Source organism: Ranitomeya imitator, chromosome 1 (genome assembly GCF_032444005.1).
Source record: "Ranitomeya imitator isolate aRanImi1 chromosome 1, aRanImi1.pri, whole genome shotgun sequence".
In the NCBI taxonomy this organism is placed as follows: domain Eukaryota; kingdom Metazoa; phylum Chordata; class Amphibia; order Anura; family Dendrobatidae; genus Ranitomeya; species Ranitomeya imitator.
The window spans coordinates 905,601,788-905,626,555 of NC_091282.1; the positions used below are offsets into that span (position 1 = coordinate 905,601,788).

General features: G+C 42.0%; 1 protein-coding gene and 1 long non-coding RNA gene across 2 annotated transcripts; both read right to left on the reverse strand.

Moving 5' to 3' along the window:
* Nucleotides 1–796: 796 nt before the first annotated feature.
* On the reverse strand, nucleotides 797–2,631 carry LOC138658209 (C-X-C motif chemokine 10-like). Its single transcript, XM_069745721.1, has 4 exons — nucleotides 2,518–2,631; nucleotides 2,313–2,436; nucleotides 1,916–1,999; nucleotides 797–1,199 (listed from the first exon to the last, which is right to left on the reverse strand). The coding sequence occupies exons 1-4, from the start codon at nucleotides 2,576–2,578 to the stop codon at nucleotides 1,163–1,165; spliced, it is 306 nt and encodes a 101-aa protein (XP_069601822.1). The 5' UTR covers nucleotides 2,579–2,631; the 3' UTR covers nucleotides 797–1,162.
* Nucleotides 2,632–17,923: 15,292 nt separating this feature from the next.
* On the reverse strand, nucleotides 17,924–18,385 carry LOC138658210 (uncharacterized). Its single transcript, XR_011317394.1, has 3 exons — nucleotides 18,293–18,385; nucleotides 18,134–18,205; nucleotides 17,924–18,008 (listed from the first exon to the last, which is right to left on the reverse strand). It is a non-coding gene; the product is annotated as an uncharacterized lncRNA (long non-coding RNA).
* Nucleotides 18,386–24,768: the final 6,383 nt, after the last annotated feature.

Consider the following 24,768-nt stretch of genomic DNA (forward strand, 5'->3'; position numbering starts at 1 on the left):
AACGGACTACAGGATGGTAGTGGTGTGGTCCGTTTCCTTCCCGGACGTATTTTCCATGTGGCCTACGGTCACAGGTTGCTTGTAGAAACCCCTGCAGCAGAGGGTTGGGTATGTCAGTTTGGTTTTGCAAGCGGGCAGTGTAGAAAGCTGTGTGAGGCAACACAGAGCCAAGCATAGCCAAAAAGGCCTGGCACCCCTCAGCGTACATGGCGGTGCAGTTGCCAGCAGCTACCGGCCTCAGTCACGGACTGTCTTTGTTTCCCGCCTGCGATCCAGAGGATTCTATTTACGAGTACGCTGATAATTAAAAGAGACTTAGTTTTGAACTTTACTGGGTCACTGCCTGATCTATCACACTGCACCAGCCCCGCTGCACTATAAGGTCTATTATATAAAAACAATGTATCCTCTGACAATAACAATTACAGCAAACAGTGATGTGGCAATTTGGGAAGAAATGCAAAATATATATTAGAAAATTATAAAAAAAAAACATTTTGGGGGGATTTTTTTTGCTGAAACTATAATGCCTCATTAAGCCTATTCAATGTATTAAGGGTAGATAATGAATTTATTGCGTTATATTTAATACCCATTTAATGACTTTCACGCCTAGGTTCATTCTTCCCTTGCGTATCCAAGCATATCAATATAAGACTATAGACCGACAGTGTATAACTATCCATGTATTACATATGAACATGTGCATGACCTCCAAAAACATTATTAAATGATTCCAATTTTCCAGAATGATATATATATTTTAACAACTTGAGTAAAATAATACAGTAATATGTACAGTATATTTTTTTTAATAGATGGATCTTTATAACTTCAGTTAAAATAATACTTTTTTTTGTATAAAATGCATTTGAGGAACAATGTACAGAGTATAGTATATACTATTTACATGTTATATATACATAATACATACTTACACATATTTACAGTATTTACATGCAAGATTTTCAATAAATTATGCCAATTGGAGAAAGCAAAATAATTTGTCTTGAAATCATCAAAAAATGAATCACAAAATATATCACTTAATAAATCTCAATAGTTGGTTATGGGTAATTAATTATTGATAATTAACAATAGATATATAATGACTATGAAAACTATTCAGATGGTCAGCAAGGTCTTCAATGCATGTCCATATCTACTGGTGGTGAATCACTTCAACATGATTGTGTTGCCTAGAAGATTTAATACATTGGTTAGCATAGATAAACTGACAGATAGACAGATAGATGTATAGTTATTGTAGACAGAAAGATATACAGGCAGACACACATAGATAGATACGGGATAGATAACAGATAGATAGATATGAGAGATAGATAATGGAGATAGATAGAGATAGATAGATAGATAGATAGATATGGGATAAATAAATAGAGATAGATATGGGATAGATAGATAGATATGGGATAGATAGATAGATATGGGATAGATAGATAGATATGGGATAGATAGATAGATAGATAGATAGATAGATAGATAGATAGATAGATAGATAGATAGATATGGGATAGATAGATAGATGATAAATAAATAGAGAGAGATAGATAGATATGGGATAGATAGATAGATAGATAGATAGATAGATAGATGATAGATAGATAGATAGATATGGGATAGATAGATAGACAGATGGATATGAGAGATAGATAAATAGATAGATAATAGATAGATAGATAGATAGATAGATAGATAGATAGATAGATAGATAGATAGATAGATATAGGATAGATAGATATGGGATAGATAGATAGATAGATAGATAGATAGATAGATAGATAGATACATAGATAATGACAGATAGATAGAAAGAAACTATCTATCTAACTACTAGGACAAAATTTTGAGCCCCAGATGTAGTCTTGATTCTTTCTGAAACATTGACACTTACCCATTTTTTCTTCCCAAAAGAGCCCTTACTTCTTTTATGTGAGGACTGACACATATAGGGCGATTCCTTTTTTTTAAAGTTGCACTATTAAAACAAAGGCAAAAATAATTTTTTGTAATATTTGTTTGGATTTCTTTTCCCCTTAATAATAAAGGCCTTCAGTTAAAAACTGCATTTTGTGTTTACTTGTATTATCTTTTGTCTAATATTTGTTTGGTGATCTGAAACATTTAAGTGTGACAAACAGTAAATCAGGAAGGCGCAAATACTTTTTCACACAACTGTATATACTAGTTACATATTGGACATATAACCATTGAATAGAATAAAAACATTTATTTCATTGTATTTACTGGCAATAACGTGAGTAATTCTGTGTTACATGCCATCTACTTACGTGTATTCAATATTATCACATGTAGAACTTCTGGGGTAAATCTCCAACTTTTCCACCTTCTTTATGTTAAGCTTGTTAGAAAACTTTGTGCACAGACAGCGATTTCCTCGAGGTACAGCCGCTCCTAGGAACGGAATATTGTTAAGTGATCATCTAGACATAATGCATTAATAGTAAAGAGTGATAGAACTTTCTATAACTGTACCTTGTATTAGAGCAGCGGATAACAGCGCAGCGCAGATGATGGCAACAATCTTGCAGTCCATGATGAGTGGAGGAAGTATCTTGTGAGCTGGTAATGTAGACACTCTAAAGGAGTAAGACCTAACCGTATATATAGACCTTTAATGTATTACATCATCAGAAGTGGGAAATTCTGACATTCTAAGTTTCCTTTACATAATATCAATTTAGAAGAAGAGAAAGAGGAACTCAATACTTTCTTCAATCTAAATAAAACTCATTGCTTATAAATTACACATCCTTGTTTAGGTTAGTCAAGAAAATGCTAATACATTTGCTTAGCTTTTATTTTATGCAAAAAATGGTCTAGACTTTGTAGCACCGCCATCATGTATTTGAGCCTATAAAAATGTAATAAAGAATTTGAAGGTATTAAAAGCATGAATGCATGTGTATTGTGCTACTGTCCTAAGTGGCTTTTTATTCAGTCGTCTAATGTCATGGAATATTATGGACCTATTCATCAAAGCTTTTACGCCACAAAAGTGGTATAAGAGCTTTGTAAAGTCTACTGGAGCATTTGTGATGTGGCGCATGGAGGTGCACGTCACTCAGAATATGCTCCAGATTCATTAAGCGGAGAGCACCTCTTAAAGAATTTGGGGTCTTATACTCCAGCAAGACTAGCATAGTATGAGCATGCACTACATTAGTCTGTGTATGTTCCACACTTTTATATACAGTCATGGACAAAAATTTTGAGATTGAGACAAATATTATTTTTTCCAAAGTCTACTGCTTCATTTTTTCTAATGGCAATTTGCATATACTCCTGAATGTCAGAGTGATCAGCTTAACAGCAATTACTCTACTTGCAAAGTTAATATTTGCCCAGAAAATGAACTTTAACCCCCAAAACACATTTCAACATCATTGCAGTCCTGCCTTAAAAGGAGCAGCTAACATCGTTTTAGTGATTGATCCATTAACACAGGTGTGGGTGTTGATGAGGACAGGGCTGGCGATCAATCAGTCATGATTAAGTAAGAATGACATCACTGGACACTTTAAAAGGAGGCTGGTGCTTGGTATCATTGTTTCTCTTCAGTTAACCATGGTTATCTCTAAAGAAACACGTGCAGCCATCATTGCACTGCACAAAAATGGCCTAACAGGGAAGAGTATCGCAGCTGCAAAGATTGCACCTCAGTCAACAATCTATCGCATCATCAAGAACTTCAAGGTGAGAGCTTCCATTGTTGTCAAAAAGGCTCCAGGGCGCCCAAGAAAGACCAGCAAGCGCCAGGACCGTATCTTAAAACTGTTCCAGCTGCGGGATCGGACTACCAGCAGCGCCGAGCTTGCTCAGGAATGGCAGCAGGCTGGTGTGAGTGCTTCTGTACGCACTGTGAGGCGGAGACTCTTTGAGCAAGGCCTGGTTTCAAGGAGGGCAGCAAAGAAGCCACTTCTCTCCAGAAAAAACATCAGGGACCGACTGATATTTTGCAAAAGGTACAGGGAGTGGACTGCTGAGGACTGGGGCAAAGTCATTTTCTCTGATGAATCCCCTTTTTGATTGTTTGGGACATCTGGAAAACAGCTTATTCGGAGAAGAAGTGAGCGCTACCACCAGTCTTGTCTCATGCCAACTGTAAAGCATCCTGAAACCATTCATGTGTGGGGTTGCTTCTCAGCCAAGGGAATCGGCTCACTTGCCTAAAAACACAGCCATGAATAAAGAATGGTACCAGAATGTCCTCCAAGAGCAACTTCTCCCAACCGTCCAATAGCAATTTGGCGCCCAACAATGCCTTTTCCAGCATGATGGAGCACCTTGCCATAAGGTACCTTCACACTGAACAACTTAACAACGATATCGCTAGCGATCCGTGACGTCGCAGCGTCCTGGATAGCGATATCGTTGTGTTTGACACGCAGCAGTGATCTGGATCCTGCTGTGACATCGTTGGTTGGAGCAGAAAGGCCAGAACTTTATTTCGTCGCTGGATCTCCCGCAGACATCGCTGAATCGGCGTGTGTGACGCCGATTCAGCGATGTCTTCACTGGAAACCAGGGTAAACATCGGGTTACTAAGCGCAGGGCCGCGCTTAGTAACCCGATGTTTACCCTGGTTACCAGTGTAAATGTAAAAAAAAACAAACACTACCTACATACATTCCGGTGTCTGTCCCCCGTCGTTCTGCTTCCCTGCGTTCTGCTTCCCTGCACTGACTGAGCGCTGGCTGGCCGTAAAGCACAGCGGTGACATCACCACTCTGCTTTATGGCTGGCGCTTACACAGTGCAGGGGACTTCGGCATCGTTGGTCGCTGGAGAGCTGTCTGTGTGACAGCTCTCCAGCGACCAAACAGCGACGCTGCAGCGATCGGCATCGTTGTCTATATCGCTGCAGCGTCGCTTAATGTGACGGTACCTTACGTCTGGGATTACACATGTAGTTTTTCAGACACAGTCATAGATACAAAAGATAAAATAAAAAATATAATTCTTTCTATTTTATCTTCCTTTCTTTTGAAACCACTACTGTCTATTTTCCAGGATTACAAAAAAATAGACCAAAGTTAGGGAATGATATAAAATAAGGAGATAATTATCATTAAAATAATTAATCTCTGCCATTCCAGCTCCACCATTCTGTTGGTACCTATAAAGCAAAGGTGATAACTGAATGGCTCATGGAACAAAACATAGAGATTTTGGGTCCATGGCCTGGAAACTCCCCAGATCTTAATCCCATTGAGAACTTGTGGTCAATCATCAAGAGACGGGTGGACAAACAAAAACCAACAAATTCTGGCAAAATGCAAGCATTGATTATGCAAGAATGGATTGCTATCAGTCAGGATTTGGTCCAGAAGTTGATTGAGAGCATGCCAGGGAGAATTGCAGAGGTCTTGAAGAAGAAGGGTCACCACTGCAAATATTGACTTGCTGCATTAACTCATTCTAACTGTCAATATAACCTATTGGTACTCATTATATGATTGCAATTATATTTCTGTATGTGATATAAACATCAGACAAACACTAATAAAAACTAGAGGGCAGCAGATCATGTGAAAATATAATTTTGGTGTCATTCTCAAAATTTTTGGCCATGACTGTAGAAACACAAATGCTCTATCACAATATGCACTCACACAAGCATGCTCCAAAAGAACAATTTAAAGGGAACCTTATTGCTGATACATGCTGTCATGACTCGGTTGTGGGTGACCAGGGAACAGAAGTTCCTTCCCTGTCCCTAATGCTAGAGGGTGCCATAGTTCACACTATTCCCCGTTACTTCTGAAGGTGAAGATGCTGGGGCCATGTACTTTGCCTTATCTCCTATATCTGCCCTCCATCTGTACCCTTCCCCCACCCAGGGGAGAGGGGAGTAGCCGTGCACCGCAGTACACCAAAAAGACGGACAAGGCATCATAAACATGGGCAACTGAAAATACCAGGCATAGAAATAAACACATGGTTCGCCCCCATGGGGCCGTGGGGTTCACAGGGGGATGTCATGGTAGCTGACCCAGTCCATTGCCCTGGGACATCCGTGTAAAAGGAAAAGGTCTTTAAAGGGATAAAGAGTTTATGTTCGTGACGCCACCTGTGGTATTCAGTAAGGGTGACCGACGCTGCTTTAAGGGGTCCGCTGGAGTGATGTTATGGCAGCTAGATGGTATACCTTCTGTAGGGATTTCACTCACTCAGGTGCGACGGCTGACACTCAGGAGGCACGTTCCTTTAAAAGTCCACAAAGGTTTATTGCATCATAAACCATTTGGTAAAAATAACAGAAAACAAATAGCCTCTGGCTCCGGGAAGAAAACAAGTGTCCAGTCCTTCAGGCTCAGTCCTGGAGCCTTAACACACTCAGTAGACTTTTTGTATGTGGGGGTATCAACGTTCAGATCTCTAGAGATCATGCACCTTATCATTTAGAGAGATAATGAATATTTTTACTAGGAAAAACACTGCCAGTCAAGATGGAGTCCTAAAATATTTCACAAAATCACATTCCTTATGAAGCTTTGACACCTACCGATTTCTTCCTCCAAAAAGAGCCTTTACTTCTTTCAATTCAGGATTGACACATATTGGAAGACTTCGATTTTTTAACGTTGCGCTGTTAAAAGTGAAACAGTAAGATTTTTTTTATAATTTATCGCCTTGCAAAATGTTTATCACTCGTCCTCTTGCAAGCGTTGGCTCAGAAAACCTAAAAAAAAAATATTATTTTCCCTCAATGGGAGGAAAGATTTTTGCCTGATGGCTTGTTTTTAACTATTTTTAACTGTACAGTGGGTATGGAAAGTATTTTTCACTCATTGTTTCATTGCAGCCATTTGGTAAATTCAAAAACTTCATTTTTTTCTCATTAATGTACACTCTGCACTCCATCTTGCTAAAAAAAAAAAAACAGAAATGTAGAAATTTTTGCAAATTTAATTTAAAATAAAAACTAAAATATCACATGGTCATAAGTATTCAGTCCTCTTGCTCAAACACTATTTAAGTCACATTCTGTCCATTTCCTTGTGATCCTCCTTGAGATGTTCTACTCCTTCATTGGAGTCCAGCTGTTTTTTTTAAATAAACTGATAGGACTTGATTTGGAAAGGCACACACCTGTCTATATAAGACCTCACAGCTCACAGTGCATGTCAGACCAAATGAGAATCATGAGGTCAAAGGAACTGACCAAGGAGCTCAGAGACAGAATTGTGGCAAGGCTCAGGTCTGGCCAAGGTTACAAAAGAATTTCTGCAGTACTCAAGGTTCCTAAGTACTAAGGTTCCTAAGAGCACAGTGGCCTCCATAATACTTAAATGGAAGAAGTTTGGGACCACTAGAAGTCTTCCAAGACCTGGCCGTCCAGCCAAACTGAGCAATTGTGGGAGAAGAGCCTTGGTGAGAGAGGTAAAGAAGAACCCCAAGATTACTGTGGCTGAGCTCCAGAGATGCAGTAAGGAGATGGGAGAAAGTTCCACAAAGTCAACTATAACTGCAGCCCTCCACCAGTCAGGTCTTATGGCAGAGTGGCCCAACGGAAGCCTCTCCTCAGTGCAAGACATATGAAAGCTCGCATAGAGTTTGCTAAAATACACACGAAGGACTCCCAGAGTATGAGAAATAAGATTCTCTGGTCTGATGAGATGAAGATAGAACTTTTTTTGTAACAACTCTAAGGCTGGGTTCACACTGCGTGTGTGGCGTCCGTTAGATGGACTACGTTACACCGTGGCATAACAATGGGCGTGCGCTAGCGATGTGCCGTCATTGGGTGATGGACCCTGGGTCGCGGGCCGTAGCGTTTCTGGGTCCATCCCTGCTAGCGCAGATAGAGCATCTGCTAGCTCTATCTGCGCTAGCGCGATGGAATGTCGGCACTTGCGTTAACAGCAGCCCATTAACGCATGTGTTGAACGGGCTGCTGTTAACGCAATGTGAACCTAGCCTTAGCGGTATGTGTGGAGAAAACTAGGCACTGCTCATCACCTGCCCAATACAATCCCAACAGTGAAACATGGTGGTGGCAGCATCATGCTATGGGGGTGTTTTTCAGCTGCAGGGACAGGATGACTGGTTGACATTGAAGGAAACATGAATGTGGCCAACTACAGAGATATCCTGGATGAAAACCTCTTCCAGAGTGCTCTGGACCTCAAACGTGGCCGAAGGTTCACCTTCCAACAAGACAATGACCCAAAGCACACAGCTAAAATAACAAAGGAGTGGCTTCAGAACTCTGTGACCATTCTTGATTGGCCCAGGCAGAACCCTGACCTAAACCCAATTGAGCATCTCTGGAGAGACCAGAAAATGGTTGTCCACCAATGTTCACCATCCAACCTAATGGAACTGAAGAGGATCTGTTGGAAGAATGGCAGAGGATCCCCAAATCCAGGTGAGAAAAACTTGTTGCATCATTCCCAAGAAGACTCATGGCTGTACCAGCTCAAAGGGTGTTTCTACTCAATACTGAGCAAAGGGTCTGAATACTTATGACCATGTGATATTTCAGTTTTTCTTTTTTAATAAATTTTCAAAAATGTTTACATTTCTGTTTTTTTCAGTCAAGATCGGGTGCTGAGTGTACATTATTGAGAAAAAAATGCCCTTATTTGAAATTACCAAATAGCTGCAATGAAACAAAGAGTGAAAAATTTAAAGGGGTCTGAATACTTTGCGTACCCACTGTAATTGTTGTTAGCTCTTAGAAACAGAAATTTCTGAATCTAAAAATCTGTTCCGTACACTGATTATTGCAAATCCCATTCAGATGTATGGGATAGATACATACATTTTTGCAACAGACTTGCCTTAAAAAAACTTGAATAATATAACAAAACTTATACAGTATAAACAAAACATTGTATAAGTTAGTGTTCATGTAAATGTGCACAAAAACCTTAGTGATCTACTTAGATATGTTCAATATTATCACATGTAAAACTTCTGGGGTAAATCTCCAACTTTTCCATTGTTAAGCTTGTCAGAAAATGTTGTGCACAGACAGCGATATCCTCGAGGTACAGCTGCTCCTAGGAAAGGAAAATTGATAAGTCATCATCTAGACATAATGCATTAATAGTAAAGAGTTATATAACTTTCTATAACTGTACCTTGTATTAACCCCTTCAAGTCGCGGCCCTTTTTCGTTTTTGCGTTTTCATTTTTCACTTCCCTCCTTCCCAGAGCCATAACTTTTTAAGTTTTCCGTCAATTTGGCCATGTGAGGGCTTATTTTTTGTGGGACGAGTTGTACTTTTGAACAACACCATTGGTTTTACCATGTCTTTTACTAGAAAACGGGAAAAAAATTCCAAGTGCGGTGAAATTGCAAAAAAAGTGCAATCCCACACTTGTTTTTTGTTTGGCTTTTTTGCTAGGTTCATTAAATGCTAAAACTGACCTGCCATTGTGATTCTCTAGGTCATTACAAGTTCATAGACATCTAACATGTCTAGGTTATTTTTTATCCAAGTGGTGAAAAAAAATTCAAAACTTTGCTTAAAAAAAAAAAAGTGCCATTTTCCGATACCCGAAGCGTCTCTATTTTTCGTGATCTGGGGTCGGGTGAGGGCTTATTTTTTGCGTGCCGAGCTGACGTTTTTAATGATACCATTTCGGTGCAGATGCGTTCTTTTGATCGCCCGTTATTGCATTTTAATGCAATGTTACGGCGACCAAAAAAACGTAATTCTGGCGTTTCGGATTTTTTTCTTGCTATGCTGTTTAGCAATCAGGTTAATGCTTTTTTTATTGATAGATCGGGCGAGTCTGAACGCGGCGATACCAAATACGTGTAGGTTTTTTTTTGTTAATTATTTTATTTAGGATGGGGCGAAAGGGGGGTGATTTAAACTTTTATATTTTTTATATTTTTTTCATATTTTTAAAAACATTTTTTTTTACTTGTGCCATGCTTCAATAGCCTCCATGGGACGCTAGAAGCTAGCATAGCCTGATCGGCTCTGCTACATAGCAGCGATCATCAGATCGCTGCTATGTAGCTGAAATGCAGGTGTGCTGTGAGCGCCGACCACAGGGGGGCGCTCACAACAGGCCAGCATCAGTAACCATAGAGGTCTCAAGGACCTCTATGGTTACCTTCCTGATGCATCGCCGACCCCCGATCATGTGACGGGGGTCGGCGATGACATAATTTCCGGCCGCCCGGCCGGAAGCGCCAGTTAAATGCCGCTGTCTGCTTTTGACAGCAGCATTTAACAGGTTAGTAGCAGTGGGTGAATAGCGATTTCACCCGCCGCTATTGCGCGCACATGTCAGCTGTACAAAACAGCTGACATGTCGCGACTTTGATATGGGCTCACCGCCGGAGCCCACATCAAAGGGGGTGACACGGCATGCGCAGTAATAGTACGGCGCATGTCGTGAAAGGGTTAAAGTAGCGGATAACAGTGCAGCGCAGATGATGGCAGCAATCTTGCAGTCCATGATGAGTGGGTCAAGGATCTTGTGAGCTGGTAATGTAGACACTTCTTATGTGAAAATTTAAAATCTGGGGCTAAAACAAAAATTTGGTGGTAAAAATGTAGATATTTTGTCTTCACTGCCCAATGGTATAAAATTATGTGACACACCCATGGTGTCAATATGATCACTGCACCCCTAGGTGAATTCGTTGAGAGGTGTAGTTCGTAAAATGGAGTCACTTATGGGGGTTCTGCTGTTCTGGCACCTCATGGGCTCTCCCAGTGGGTCATGGAACATGCAAACCATAACAGTAAAATCTGGCGCTCCTTGCCTTCTGAGCTTTGCACTGTGCCTGACAAATATTTTGCGATGCCATGCAGGGTATTGGCGCACTCAGGAAAAAATGGACCTCAGTTCGTTGCAAAAAAAAAATTCCTATTAGCCCCTATAAAAATTAAAAAATTGGGGCTAAAACAAAATTTTAGTGGTAAAAATATAATTCATTATTTCTTCACCGCTCAGTGGTATAAAAAATCAGTGGCTCTGCCAATGTGACATGGCACCCTCAAACTATTACAGCAAAATCTGAACTCCAATGTTACTTATTAAGAATTTTGTGTGACATATCTCTGTGATTTAAGGGCATGAAAATTCAAAGTTGGAAAATTGCAAAATTTTAAACATTTTCGCCAAATTTCCGTGTTTTTTTCACAAATAAACCCACGTCATAAAGTAATTTTACCACTATCATGAAGTACAATATGTCATGAGAAAACAGTCTCTGAATCACCGGGATCCGTTGAAGCGTTCCATAGTTATTACCTCATAAAGGGACAGTGGTCAGAATTGTAAAAATTGGCCTGGTCATTAATGTACAAACCACCCTCAGGGGTTAAGGGGTTAAAGGAGTTTTGCAGTACTTGGACAGCTCCTGCTTAAATACTATATTCCTCATTGTAAAATAAGAATGCCCTAAACTCAGCTCCTATACCGAGGTCTTTGAGATCCTGAGGTGGCAAACAGCAGCATTTTCATGGCATTACTCAACGAGAAGATAGAGGAGAAAGAACATAGGCCCTGATTCATCAAAACCAGCGTGAACAACACTGATGAATTAGGGCCTTATTCTTGTAGACTGGGATCATTTATGGGGTTTCTGAACATAAATGGCGAGTATTTAACCCCTTACCGACCTCAGCCGTACTATTACTGCGGAGGTCGGATCCCCTGCTTTGATGTGGGCTCCGGCGGTGAGCCCGCATCAAAGCCAGGACATGTCAGCTGTTTTGAACAGCTGACATGTGCCCGCAATAGCGGCGGGTGAAATTGTGATCCACCCGCTGCTATTAACTAGTTAAAATGCTGACAGCGGCATTTAACCGGCGCTTCCGGACGCGTGCGGCTGGAAATGCTCGCATCGTCGACCCCCGTCACATGATCGGGGGGGTCAGCGATGCGTCAGCATAGTAACCAGAGGTTTCCTTGAGATTGTGGTCGGCGCTCATAGCAAGCCTGCAATTCAACTACATAGGAGCGATTTGATGATCGCTGCTATGTAGCAGAGCCGATCAGGCTATTCCAGCTTCTAGCCTCCCATAGAGGCTATTGAAGCATGGCAAAAGTAAAAAAAAAACATTTAAAAAAATATGAAAAAAATTTAAAAAAAAATATAAGTTTAAATCACCCCCCTTTTGCCCCATTCAAAATAAAACAATAAAAAAAAATCAAACCTACACATATTTGGTATCGCCGCATTCAGAATCGCCCGATCAATAAAAAAAGCATTAACCTGATCGCTAAACAGCGTAGCGAGAAAAAAATTCGGAACGCCAGAATTATGTTTTTTGGTCGCCATGACAGTGCATTAAAATGCAATAACGGGCGATCAAAAGAACGTATCTTCACCAAAATGGTATAATTAAAAACGTCAGCTCGGCATGCAAAAAATAAGCTCTCACCTGACCCCAGATCATGAAAAATGGAGACGCTATGGGTATTGGAAAATAGCGCAATTTTTTTTTTTTTTAGCAAAGTTTGGAATTTTTTTTTTCACCACTTAGATAAAACGTAACCTGGACATGTTTGGGGTCTATAAACTCATAATGACCTGGAGAATGACAGTGGCAGGTCAGTTTTAGCATTTAGGGAACCTAGCAAAAAAAAAAAAAAAAAAAAAAACAAGTGTGGGATTGCTCTTTTTTTTTTTCAATTTCACTGCACTTGGAATTTTTTTCCCGTTTTCTAGTACACGACATGGTAAACCAATAATGTCGTTCAAAAGTGCAACTTGTCCTGCAAAAAACAAGCCCTCACATGGCCAAATTGACGGAAAAATAAAAAGTTATGGCTCTGGGAAGGAGGGGAGCAAAAAATGAACACGGAAAAACGGAAAAGGGCCGCGACTTGAAGGGTTTAAATATTTATTACAAGAATCCTTTATTACAAGATTCCTAAAGTATGTTCATGCCCTCTAGCAACAAAATGTCCAGTATTAAAATGAACAAATTTTGATTTAAAAGGAAAGTACTAAGTACAATACCGCTAAAACAAAAGATCTCAATAGGAAATGTAAACATGAAATCAAGTTAACAAATCTAGCCACAGAAAAGTTCATTAAAAGGAAAATTAAAAATAAGCTTTTTTAAATGTACAAATGAAAAAACACAAACCCCAATTGTATAGGCCTGCTAAAAGATGACCAAAATAATTTAATGTTAGAGGACAAAGAAATATAAAACAAGTACGGTACTTTTCACCGGAGTTCACCAGTGAGCTGCTGGTGCCAGATATCATTCAGTGACGCAGTGATCAAGGTTCACCATCCAATATCAATAATGGCTTATTTACGCTGGGCGTTTCCTGATTATCCACCTGTCTAAACAGGCTGCCAATCACCATTTGTCAGGTGAACTAAACATTTTTTTCTTTTTTTATAATTTTTTTCAAGCATGGAAAGTTATGAAACTTTGTAATTCACTTTGTTAGGGGATTTGTCTTAATACTGTAAAAAAGTGCATGTTAGAGGCTTCTTTTCCCCAGTTTATTTGCCAGTTTTTATCAACATTAATATAACAATATTCTCATTTGGGTTACTGACGCTGGCAGTGAAAGGGTCAGTTTCTGTCTCCTCCTTTCAGTGTTTTGTTTAGGGCTTGCTCACACAAGTGTATTATTTGGATGAGTGCTATCCAATATTTTATCAGATCACACTCTCACCGATGTTATATAATGGGGCAGTGCAGATCTATGCCTTTTCCACAGACCGAAACTGTCTGGAAAAAATCACAGCATGCTACGATTAGCTCTGAAAATCAAATGACACGCGACCATTCAAGTCTATGGGTTCGTGTAAAACATCAGACTGCACTCAGATGTCATCTGAGTGCAGTCTGACATCCACAGACTAACACAATGAAGAAGATGGGGAAATTAAGTTCTCCGTCTACTTCTAACCTGTGCTACAATTTTCTCATCTGAGAGAATCTGATCACACTAAACTGACATTCTGATCAAATTATGTCATTAGCATAATCAAGTCGATTCTCTTGCATGAGAGAATCAACACTCATGTGACCCCAGCCTTATCAGAACAATGTTTGCAGCCTGTGCCCAGAGTAAGGCTAGGTTCACACTAGTACATAAAAATTATTCAGAGTTTCCTCCAGAAAACTTTAAGCAATTTTTTTCTTGCTTGTCCTCCGTGTACAGTCCGTATGTAAAGAGCAGCAGAGCAGTAGTCGCGACCATTGGTGTGGTCCGGTTCCATTCTGCAACTTTACAGTGTCCCTGTCCTGGTGCGGCGCAGGGTCTGATGTGCATCACTTGTAGGCCGAAGGCTTCCATCTTCAGGAGCCTCCGCACACGATTCAAGGGACAGCAAGTTTTTTTACAACAGGCAAATGTTTACTAATCAGTTGAAGTTCAGGTGGTGACAGGTGGCATAGGGCACTGCAGTTCACACTTCCTTCCTCCTTAGTACAAGTCCTCTTTGGTTCTGCTGCCCGCTTCTCCTGGACTACCCCTAAGGTCTCTTTCACACTTCAGTTGTGTGGCGTCAGTTAGGTCCGACATCGTGGCGGATCGACGGATCCGTCAAATTTGGTGAAAAAACGGTTCTAACGGATCCGTTTTTTTGACGGATCAGCTGCCTTGATCCGTTAAAAAAACGGATCCGTTAGAACCGTTGCGACCGTTTTCACATCCGTTGTAACCGTTTTTTGACGGATCCGTTTTTTAAAAGGGGAGGATTTCAATGTGATTGGCTACTGGAAACTACTGGAAAACTATATATAGCATGTATTTATACCACATCTTTGAAAGGTTGTAGAGAAAGTGGCAGAGATGGAAGGAGTCCTGGCGAACATTGCAAAGATCTATGCGGATTTTACTTTTGAGGCTAATCAGTTGGCAGTCAGCGTTCGAGAGAGGGAGGAAGAAAGACTGCGCATCCTACGGCAGCGGCGGAAGAGAAGGCTGTGGATCCATCCCATCACAGCACAACGTATAACCCGTGGTGTTTATTCCACGCTTTACATCGAACTAAGGGAAAACCCTCAGAAGTTCTTCAATTATGTGAGGATGAGAGCTGAAAATTTCGAATTTTTATTGGGCTATGTGGAAGACTGTATACGGAGACGAGACACCCAGATGCGATTCTCCATATCACCAGCAGAGCGTCTCATGGTGACTATTCGGTAAGTAATTTTTTTTTTAAATGATTCTCATTCATCAGACTTATAACTGTAATGTTGTTTTTTGAATTTTTTTATTAATTATTGTCTTTTCGTTTTGTTAACAGATTCCTTGCAACTGGAGAGTCGTTCTCATCCCTCCATTTTCAGTTTCGGCTTGGGATATCCACCATCTCGGGGATCATCAGAGATACCTGCCGGGCATTGTGGGAGTGCCTACAAGTGGAATACATCCCAGAGCCATCACAGGAGAGGTGGCTGGAGATCGCCCAAAATTTTCATCAAATTTGCCAGTTTCCAAATTGTGTTGGAGCAGTTGATGGAAAGCACATACGGATCGTCAAACCTTCAGGCTCTGGATCACAGTTTTATAACTATAAGAAGTACTTTTCTATTGTGTTGATGGCCATAGCCGATGCACAATGCAAGTTCATCGCTGTTGATATCGGTGTGTATGGACACGCAAATGATTCACAAATCTTTAAAAATTCACCAATGGGGCGCCGTTTATATGGAGAGACATTTGAGTTTCCGCCCCCTAGACCTCTCCCTGGAACCACTGGTCCACTATTACCATTTGTTTGCGTTGGAGATGATGCGTTCCAGCTTTCCCCACATTTGCTGAAACCCTTTGGAAGTAGTGGACTGACCCAGAGGAAGAAAATTTACAATTACCGCTTAACCAGAGCACGAAGAGTAGTGGAATGTGCTTTTGGCATCTTAACTGCCAAATGGAGAGTCCTGCTAACTGCAATTAAACTGCAGACTGAAACTGTCGATGATGTGGTGAAAGCGTGCGTTGTCCTGCACAATTTTGTTTTATCAAAAGAACAAGTTTCCCTGGAGGATAATGTGTCAGAAAGCACCTTACGGGATTACCACAACCCCACTTTTCGCAGTCCAGTAGCAGTCTCCAGAATGCGGGACAGTTTTGCAGACTACTTCATGTCTCCTGCAGGATCAGTTGACTGGCAGTATGAAATGGTGTAAAAAATTTTTTCTTTTTACACTTGTAAAAATACCATTTTTTGTTTGCTTACAAAATCTTTGTACTTTAATGCAGCATTGTATGTTTTGCAACGGTACCCTTTAAACACTGTTTATTGTTACTATTGCCATAACCTTGGTGACTTAAAAACTTTAAAAAAAAAAGAGAAAGACAATAAAATTGTTTTTAAACCAAAAAACTGTTTATTTATTTACAGATTCTCATAGTTTGGGGTGGAGATAGTAGCGGAGGGGCTGACAGGGCGGACCACGTCGAGAGTGGGGGACAGGACATCACGGGGAGGAACAGAAGTGGAATGGGTGGTGAAAACATGAGGTTGTGTAGAGAGTTGAGGTGCAGATGTGGTGTGTGTGAGGTATGAAGGTGTTGGTGGGATTGGGAACGGAGAAGTTAAAGGGGAAGAATGGAAGGGGGACGGTAAAAACTGTGAAAGACTAAGGGGGGAAGGAACAAATGACGAAGGAGTAGAATGGACGGGAGGAGGACGGACAGGAGGAGGACGGACGGGAGGATAGACGGTGGCTTGAGAGGGGAAAGGTGTTGAAACATGAAGGGTAGGTGGAGGGGCATGGGACATCGCCTGCGCTAGAGCAGTGTGGCAGCCTTGCATCACATGCATCTGCAGGTCAGGAGTTAGATTTTCCATGTGCCTGAGGACCGACTGAAAAAAACAGTGCCTTGGTGACTGGTTTGCATCTGATTGCATCCTATCAAGACGACTGCTGAGTTCAAGTATGCTTTTGTTAAGCATATTGTACCCAGCAGACGTTTGCTCACTCAAAAGCTTGATGGCACTGTGAAAGGATGCATTCAGCTGCAAAAAGTCAGGCGCATAGCTCCTTTCCTGACCTCTCTGGCACTGCCGTCCTGACCACAAAGTTGGTCTAGATGTTGCGGCAGTGGCAGAGGGGTGGGGTAAAGGGAACTCTAACTCATCACCTGCAGCTTCAAGTGACGAAGTCCGCCCTGCTGCTCCAGCGCTGGTGGATGAGGCTGAGGGATCAAACGAAAGGGAAGGTGCAGAAACAGAGGGGTCGACGTGGTCCCCGGTGGCGGACTCTTGAGGGATCGCTCCAGAGGGGTGCAACTCTGATGCAGGCTCCCGAGTGCTGCAGAAAGTGCTGTTAAAGAAGAAAAAAAAAAATTAGTATCTGGATATTACAATTGCCCTTGCTGCAAAAAAAATTGAAGGTTACACATTTTTACAGTTTGACTGAAAATATGTGGTGTTGAATATTTACCTTCTGCTCAGCAGCGTCGACCGGAGGAACGACAGGGCTCTGGCATGTTTGTATCTGCTCCTGCGTCCTCTAGATCCACTCGGGGCCTGCATCTCCTTATTAAACTCCCTCTTGAAGCGATCCCTGAGTGACCGCCACCGCACGATAATCCTGTTACCTGGAAAGAGAAAGCAAAAATTGGTTACTATACACCACATTAAATCATGCTAACATAAGGTTATGAAGTGTGAATACTTACGCGCTAGATCCTGGGCCCCAGCATCGAGTTCCTCCCAGTTATCCATAACAGCACTGCACACTTCCTCCTATAGCTGTCGGGTGATTAACTGGTCAGCATGGCGGCGGTCCGACATGTTCCACAGCGGCTCCCGACTTTGTACTGCTTCGATGAGGGTGTTCACATCGATGCCCTCCTCTTCATCATCTTGTTCGGGAGCACGCTATGAAGCCTAACAAAAATATAAGAATAAAAAGGGAAAGATTACAACACATGAATTTTACATTTTACTAAACACCAAAACAAAAAGGAACTTACTCTCCGGCGACCGCCGCGATTATCATTCCGACGACTATGGGAGGTGCTTTGAGGAACTCTACGTCGAGCCCCGGATTGTGAAGACTAATTTAAAAAAAAAATAAAATTAATAATGTTCTTTGATCGAGGCATATGTATTGTGTGCTGTGCTGAATGTTTGTGTTGGGTGTAGTGCATTGTATGTGAGGATCGGTCTGTTCAAAACTTACACTATGCGCTCCCGCTCCTTGTATTTCTCCACCCTGTCCGTCTCCTTCTGTTAGCCCCTCTGCTTCATATTCCTGTGAATACAGAACACATAAAGGGTTAAAAAACAATTACCATAGTTGTACCCCAAAAAAATATTTTAGAAGGAAAAAAAAAGACACCTCAGTTTGCTGCTGATGTGCTGGGGGGCTCTCAGAAGAAGACATTATGGTCTTGCGTCAATCTTGGGTTGGTCAGTCCCTTGCGTCCCTCTTGGTCCCTAGGATCTGTAAGTATACAGAGAGTTCTAAGCTACTATACAAAAGGATACATCAAAAAATAGGAGAAATACCTGCCTAGTTATATGGCAATGCTCCAAATTAACATGAACATCCAAAAAAGCAAAAAGAAGCAATATAGCCATAAAATGATGAAATTTTATTACAAATAAATAAATACAAAATATCGAAATTCATAAACATGGGACAGAAAAATATGCACAAAAAATAGTAGCCACCAAAAGGCAAGAAGATATACCATGTAAATACAGCAAATCTAAAAAAGTGCAGCAATCAATGCACAATATAGCATAGTGCAAGACATAAATGTAACGTGCATTGCGCATAAAAAGAGTAACGCACAGGCATGCTAAGTATGTTTACCAAATGTAATCCTCATAGAACATATAAAGTGCAAAAAAGTATAAAGATCCTCCAAATAAGATAAAGGCTACATGTGAAAAACGCTGCAGACATAACCTCAAGTGCTAGTGCTAGCTAATAGCAAAATAATGTAGTACTAATTAATTCTGCAACAAAAGTCATGCCTACAACGTGATACACATATTGCCACATATTGCCAAAACCATATTCATAGTGAAACCAAAGTAGCAGGGGTGTTAATGGTTGAACAAAAGTAAGAAGGGATCATATAGAGGCAAAAAGACTTTATCTCAGTATTAATTCATGCATGTAGAAGGTGCAAAGTATAGCAAATGCGAGGATAGCAGCCAAAAGATTTACCTGATGGTGATGACAGCAACCCGACGCGCGTTTCGCGTTTAGCTTCGTCCGGGGAAAGTTGTGTCTATTTTTTGTGCATATTTTTCTGTCCCATTTTTATGAATTTCGATATTTTGTATTTATTTATTTGTAATAAAATTTCATCATTTTATGGCTATATTGCTTCTTTTTGCTTTTTTGGATGTTTATACAAAAGGATAGATGCAGCTGTAGGGACTTTACACTTAAGGTACCGTCACACTAGACGATATCGCTAGCGATCCGTGACGTTGCAGCGTCCTCGCTAGCGATATCGTCCAGTGTGACAGGCAGCAGCGATCAGGCCCCTGCTGTGCTGTCGCTGGTCGGGGAAGAAAGTCCAGAACTTTATTTGGTCGCTGGACTCCCCGCAGACATCGCTGAATCGGCGTGTGTGACACCGATTCAGCGATGTCTTCACTGGTAACCAGGGTAAACATCGGGTAACTAAGCGCAGGGCCGCGCTTAGTAACCCGATGTTTACCCTGGTTACCATCCTAAAAGTAAAAAAAACAAACACTACATACTTACCTACAGCCGTCTGTCCTCGGCGCTGTGCTCTGCACTCCTCCTGTACTGGCTGTGAGCGTCGGTCAGCCGGAAAGCAGAGCGGTGACGTCACCGCTCTGCTTTCCGGCCGCTGTGCTCACACAGACAGTACAGGAGGAGTGCAGAGCACAGCGCTGGAGGACAGACAGCTGTAGGTAAGTATGTAGTGTTTGTTTTTTTTACTTTTAGGATGGTAACCAGGGTAAACATCGGGTTACTAAGCGCGGCCCTGCGCTTAGTTACCCGATGTTTACCCTGGTTACCGGCATCGTTGGTCGCTGGAGAGCGGTCTGTGTGACAGCTCTCCAGCGACCAAACAGCAACGTGCAGCGATCCGGATCGTTGTCGGTATCGCTGCAGCGTCGCTAAGTGTGACGGTACCTTTACATCGTTTTAAAAAACTTTTAGATTTCCTCCAACACAAAATGAAAATTTTTTTTTTTAACCGTCATACTTTATATGGTAGATATGCTTGATGCACAAGCTGCCAAACCCTCTAGCCCCTATTTCCCCACCAAAAAAACCCCCAAAAAAACCCTTTAAAGCAACACCAAAACTTAAATTGATATGCGCAATGCGCATGTTGGTAAAACCCACCTAAACAAAGTTTCACCTTATAAAAAATGTTCCTCATTCGAAATTAAAATACCAATTCCCAAAATTGTTAATTATGATTACCCTACAGTTTGTATTTTCTAAAACCAGATAACATTCTATAGCAAAGATTTGCATTACACATTTGTATATATAACCTTTACTGCATGTTTACCCAATATTACATTTATCTTGAAATGAGACTACTGACAGTTTTGTGAAATTTTTATTACTATATTTTTTAAAATTTAATTTTTTTATGGTACAGTAGGAGCTACACTGCTCTTTATTTGAAATACAAGTACATTATGGAGAACAACAAAAATGCAGAACACATCACACATCATTTATACACACACACAAAACACATTTTACACCTCAGCTATTCAAAATACCAGCATAGTATGAAAAACATATAAACAGGGCAGGCAGACGCACGCACACAAGCACGCACGCACACAAGCACGCACGCACACAAGCACACAAGCACGCACGCACACAAGCACACACACAAGCACACAAGCACACACGCACACAAGCACACAAGCACGCACGCACACAAGCACACACACAAGCACACAAGCACGCACGCACACAAGCACGCACGCACACACACAAGCACACAAGCACGCACGCACACAAGCACACGCACGCACGCTGGATGGCAGTACTCACATGGCTGTCTCAGGCAGGGTCTGGCTTGCAGGGCCTCTCTGGCTGGCTGGCAGGGCCTGGCTGGCAAGGTCTTGCTTGCAGGGTCTGGCAGGGTGTCTCTGGCTTGCAGGGCCTCTCTGGCTGGCTAGCAGGGCCTGGCTGGCAAGGTCTTGCTTGCAGGGTCTGGCAGGGTGTCTCTGGCTTGCAGGGCCTCTCTGGCTGGCTAGCAGGGCCTGGCTCGCAAGGTCTTACTGGCAGGGTCTGGCAGGGTGTCTCTGGCTTGCAGGGCCTCTCTGGCTGGCTGGCAGGGCCTGGATGGCAAGGCCTTGCTTGCAGGGTCTGGCAGGGTGTCTCTGGCTTGCAGGGCCTCGCTGGCAGGGCCTGGCTGGCAAGGTCTTGCTTGCAGGGTCTGGCAGGGTGTCTCTGGCTTGCAGGGCCTCTCTGGCTGGCTAGCAGGGCCTGGCTCGCAAGGTCTTGCTGGCAGGGTCTGGCAGGGTGTCTCTGGCTTGCAGGGCCTCTCTGGCTGGCTAGCAGGGCCTGGCTCGCAAGGTCTTGCTGGCAGGGTCTGGCAGGGTGTCTCTGGCTTGCAGGGCCTCTCTGGCTGGCTGGCAGGGCCTGGCTGGCAAGGTCTTGCTGGCAGGGTCTGGCTGGGTCTCTCTTGCATGGAAGGGTCTCTCTTGCTGGCTGGTACATTTGGGAATGACCTGTCCTCTTTATATAGTTTTTGGGTTGTCTGGGCAAAGTATCCACTTTTTGGAGCATGCTCAATCAAAAAAAGCGGATTGAGGCGACGGATCCGCCAAAAAGCGGATCGCGACGGATCCGTCGCCCATAGGCGCCTATTCTAAAAAAAGGTGGACGCGATGGATCCGCCGCGGTCCGCCTTTTCGGCAGCGCCAAAAAACGTTACAAAGTCCGTCAATGTCTAGACAACGTCCGCCAAATATTGACGGATCCGTCGCATGGCGGATGGAACAGACGACCATCCGCCACAATCCGTCTCTAATGCAAGTCAATGGGAAAATAGCGGATCCGCCAAAAAAAAAATGGCGGATCCGTCATTTGACGAAAATGACGAAAATGGCGGTTTTTGACTGACGCCGAAAGACTGAAGTGTGAAAGAGGCCTAAGCCCGCTGACTCCATCAGCCTCGGGGATTCGATGTACACTTTGGCAGTGCACCCAGGACCGGCCACCTGCCCCCCATGTAATTCAACGTCCACCGATCTCGTGATGTCAGAAGACCAGGCTCACTCCTTGGTACTTGAACCAAGACCCAGGCTCCAGACGTTGTAGCAATGTCCATCAGGGGACTCTATTCGGCCTCCCACTACCTTGAAAGGTTGGCTCATGCTGCACCTAGCAACCCACCACACCTGAACTTGACCTTCACTATGCACTTCACTAACTGACTCTGAACCCTGCTAACTAGAGTGCCCCTCTTTTATCAGCACCGGTGCCCACCCACTGGGCTAGATCTATTCTTAACCATTTCCTATATTGTAAGCTAAACCTATTATCCTTATTCTATATCTTATGCTATATTCACATTGTGCATTAAGACTTTACATACTTTACAGCACCATAATACGTTACATTAGACACAAATTACTTTTACATATAAAACCGCGCAATGGTATCCACATGTTGAGTCAGTTGTCTTCAGGGGTAGGGACATGGTAAGGCAGTCCACATCCCTACAACTGTTATCGTTGTTATTGTATGTTTTTTGTTTTTTTTTATCTTTCAGGATACAGATCGATGGTGGACAAAATAAAAAGACTTTACATCAAAATGAATCATCACTCTCTACACTCGAACGCTACTGGAAAGAATAAAATTAATTTCTTCCTAGCAGCAGGAATCTAGGTGCCAACAGCAGGCAAGTTCAGGATGTTATTAACCTGCAGACTAACCCCATATCTGCAGGTTAATAGTGTTTTTTCACGTTATAGGTTCCCTTTAAATATGGTTGGTCTCTATACCTTCTTAGTACAGCTTTCCTCACACACTGAACACAACTTCTGCCCACAAAATGTCTGCTGATAAAGGAGCATGTGACCAGACCTGTCCATCAGCCTCCCTCAATAAAAAAGCAGCTTTCTCATGTGAAGTGTTTTACTATTGGAGGAGGCAAATGGACTGGTTTGGTCACATGTTCCTCCATCAGGAGCCATTTTATGGACAAAATTGCTGACCATACTATTTAAGCATTATTGACATCAAACTGGAAAAGCCTTTGAAGTATTCATGATGACACATCAAAATTGACAGATTATGGATACGATGTTTATGAAGCTATTCCTTTTCCTATTCTCAAAAGAGATGCTGTGCTTGACAAAATGATGTTCTACTTTCCATGAGAGAACAATGAGTTATTGTTTGGTATCAGTGTCAGATTCTTAAAAAAGGAAGGGGAATGTGAAATGCAAAGGTCATGCTCATATATCTGATTTCAAGGAAGCAATTATATCTGTTTCACTTCTTATTATACAGTATTCTTCAATATCATGTTGGTCTATTTTGAAAGATAATGTCAGTCAGGGAATTTTAATGTTATGGTTTATGCTTATACATATGATTTCCAAGAAACAGGTGTTGTCGTTTTGCTTCTTATTCAACAATATTTTCCAGTACTTTCTAGACTTATTTTTAAAGATAGTGCCAGTCATTTGTTGAACTATTTTGTTTCCTATGTATTACATGGTTTACAATGGGCCAATGGCATGAGAAGAAAGGACTTTTTTCAGGGCTTGTTCACAAGCTGCATTTAGTCCACAGGTTTTTCAAGGGTAACAGCAACGTTACACGTTACCTTTAGTGATTGCACCTGTTTGAACTGGTTATCAGTATAAAAGATACCTGTCCACAACCTCAAACAGTCACACTCCAAACTCCACTATGGTGAAGATCAAAGAGCTTTTGAAGGACACCAGAAACAAAATTGTACCCCTGCACCAGGCTGGGAACACTAAATCTGCAATAGGCAAGCAGCTTGATTTGATGAAATCAACTGTGGGAGCAATAATAAGAAAATGGAATACATATAAGACCACTGATAATCTCCCTCGATCTGGGGCTCCACAGAAGATCTCACCCCATGAGGTCAAAATGATCACAAGAATGGTGAGCAAAAATCCCAGAACCACACGAGGGGACCTAGTGAATGACCTGCATAGAGTTGGGAGCTCTGTAACCAAGGCTATCATCAGTAACACACTATGCCGCCAGGGACTCAGATCCTGCAGTGCCAGACATGTCCCCCTGCTTAAGCCAGTATATATCTGGGCCCTTCTGAAGATTGCTAGAGAGCATTTAGATTATCCAGAAGAGTATTGGGAGAATGTCATATGGTCTGATGAAACCAAAGTAGAACTGTTTGGTAGAAACAAAACTCGTCATGTTTGGAGGAGACAGAATGCTGAGTTGCATCCAAAGAATACCATACCTACTGTGAAGCATGGGGGTGGCAACAGCATGCTGTGGTGCTGATTCTCTGTAAAGGGACCTGGGCAACTGATCCATGTATGTGAAAGAATGAATGAGGCCATGAATTATGAGATTTAGAGTGCAAACCTCCTTCCATCAGCAAGGGCATTGAAGATAAAGCATAGATGGGTCTTTCAGCATGATAATGATCCCAAGCACACCACCAGGGCAAGGAAGGAGTGACTTTGTATGAAGCATATGAAGGTGCTGCAGTGTCCTAGACAGTCTCCAGATCTCAATAACCTTTGGAGGAAGTTGAAAGTCAGTGTTGACCAGCGACAGGCCCAAAACATCAGTGCTCTAGAGGAGATCTGCATGGAGAAATGGGCCAA

Excerpts from the sequence above, each read along its gene's own strand:
- LOC138658209 (XM_069745721.1), bottom strand. The coding sequence starts at position 2,578 with ATGGACTGCAAGATTGTTGCCATCATCTGCGCTGCGCTGTTATCCGCT. Across the intron at positions 2,437-2,517 it reads ATCCGCTGCTCTAATACAAG|GAGCGGCTGTACCTCGAGGA; the intron begins GTACAGTTATAG and ends TTCCGTTCCTAG. Across the intron at positions 2,000-2,312 it reads TGTGATAATATTGAATACAC|TGCAACTTTAAAAAAAAGGA; the intron begins GTAAGTAGATGG and ends TTGTTTTAATAG.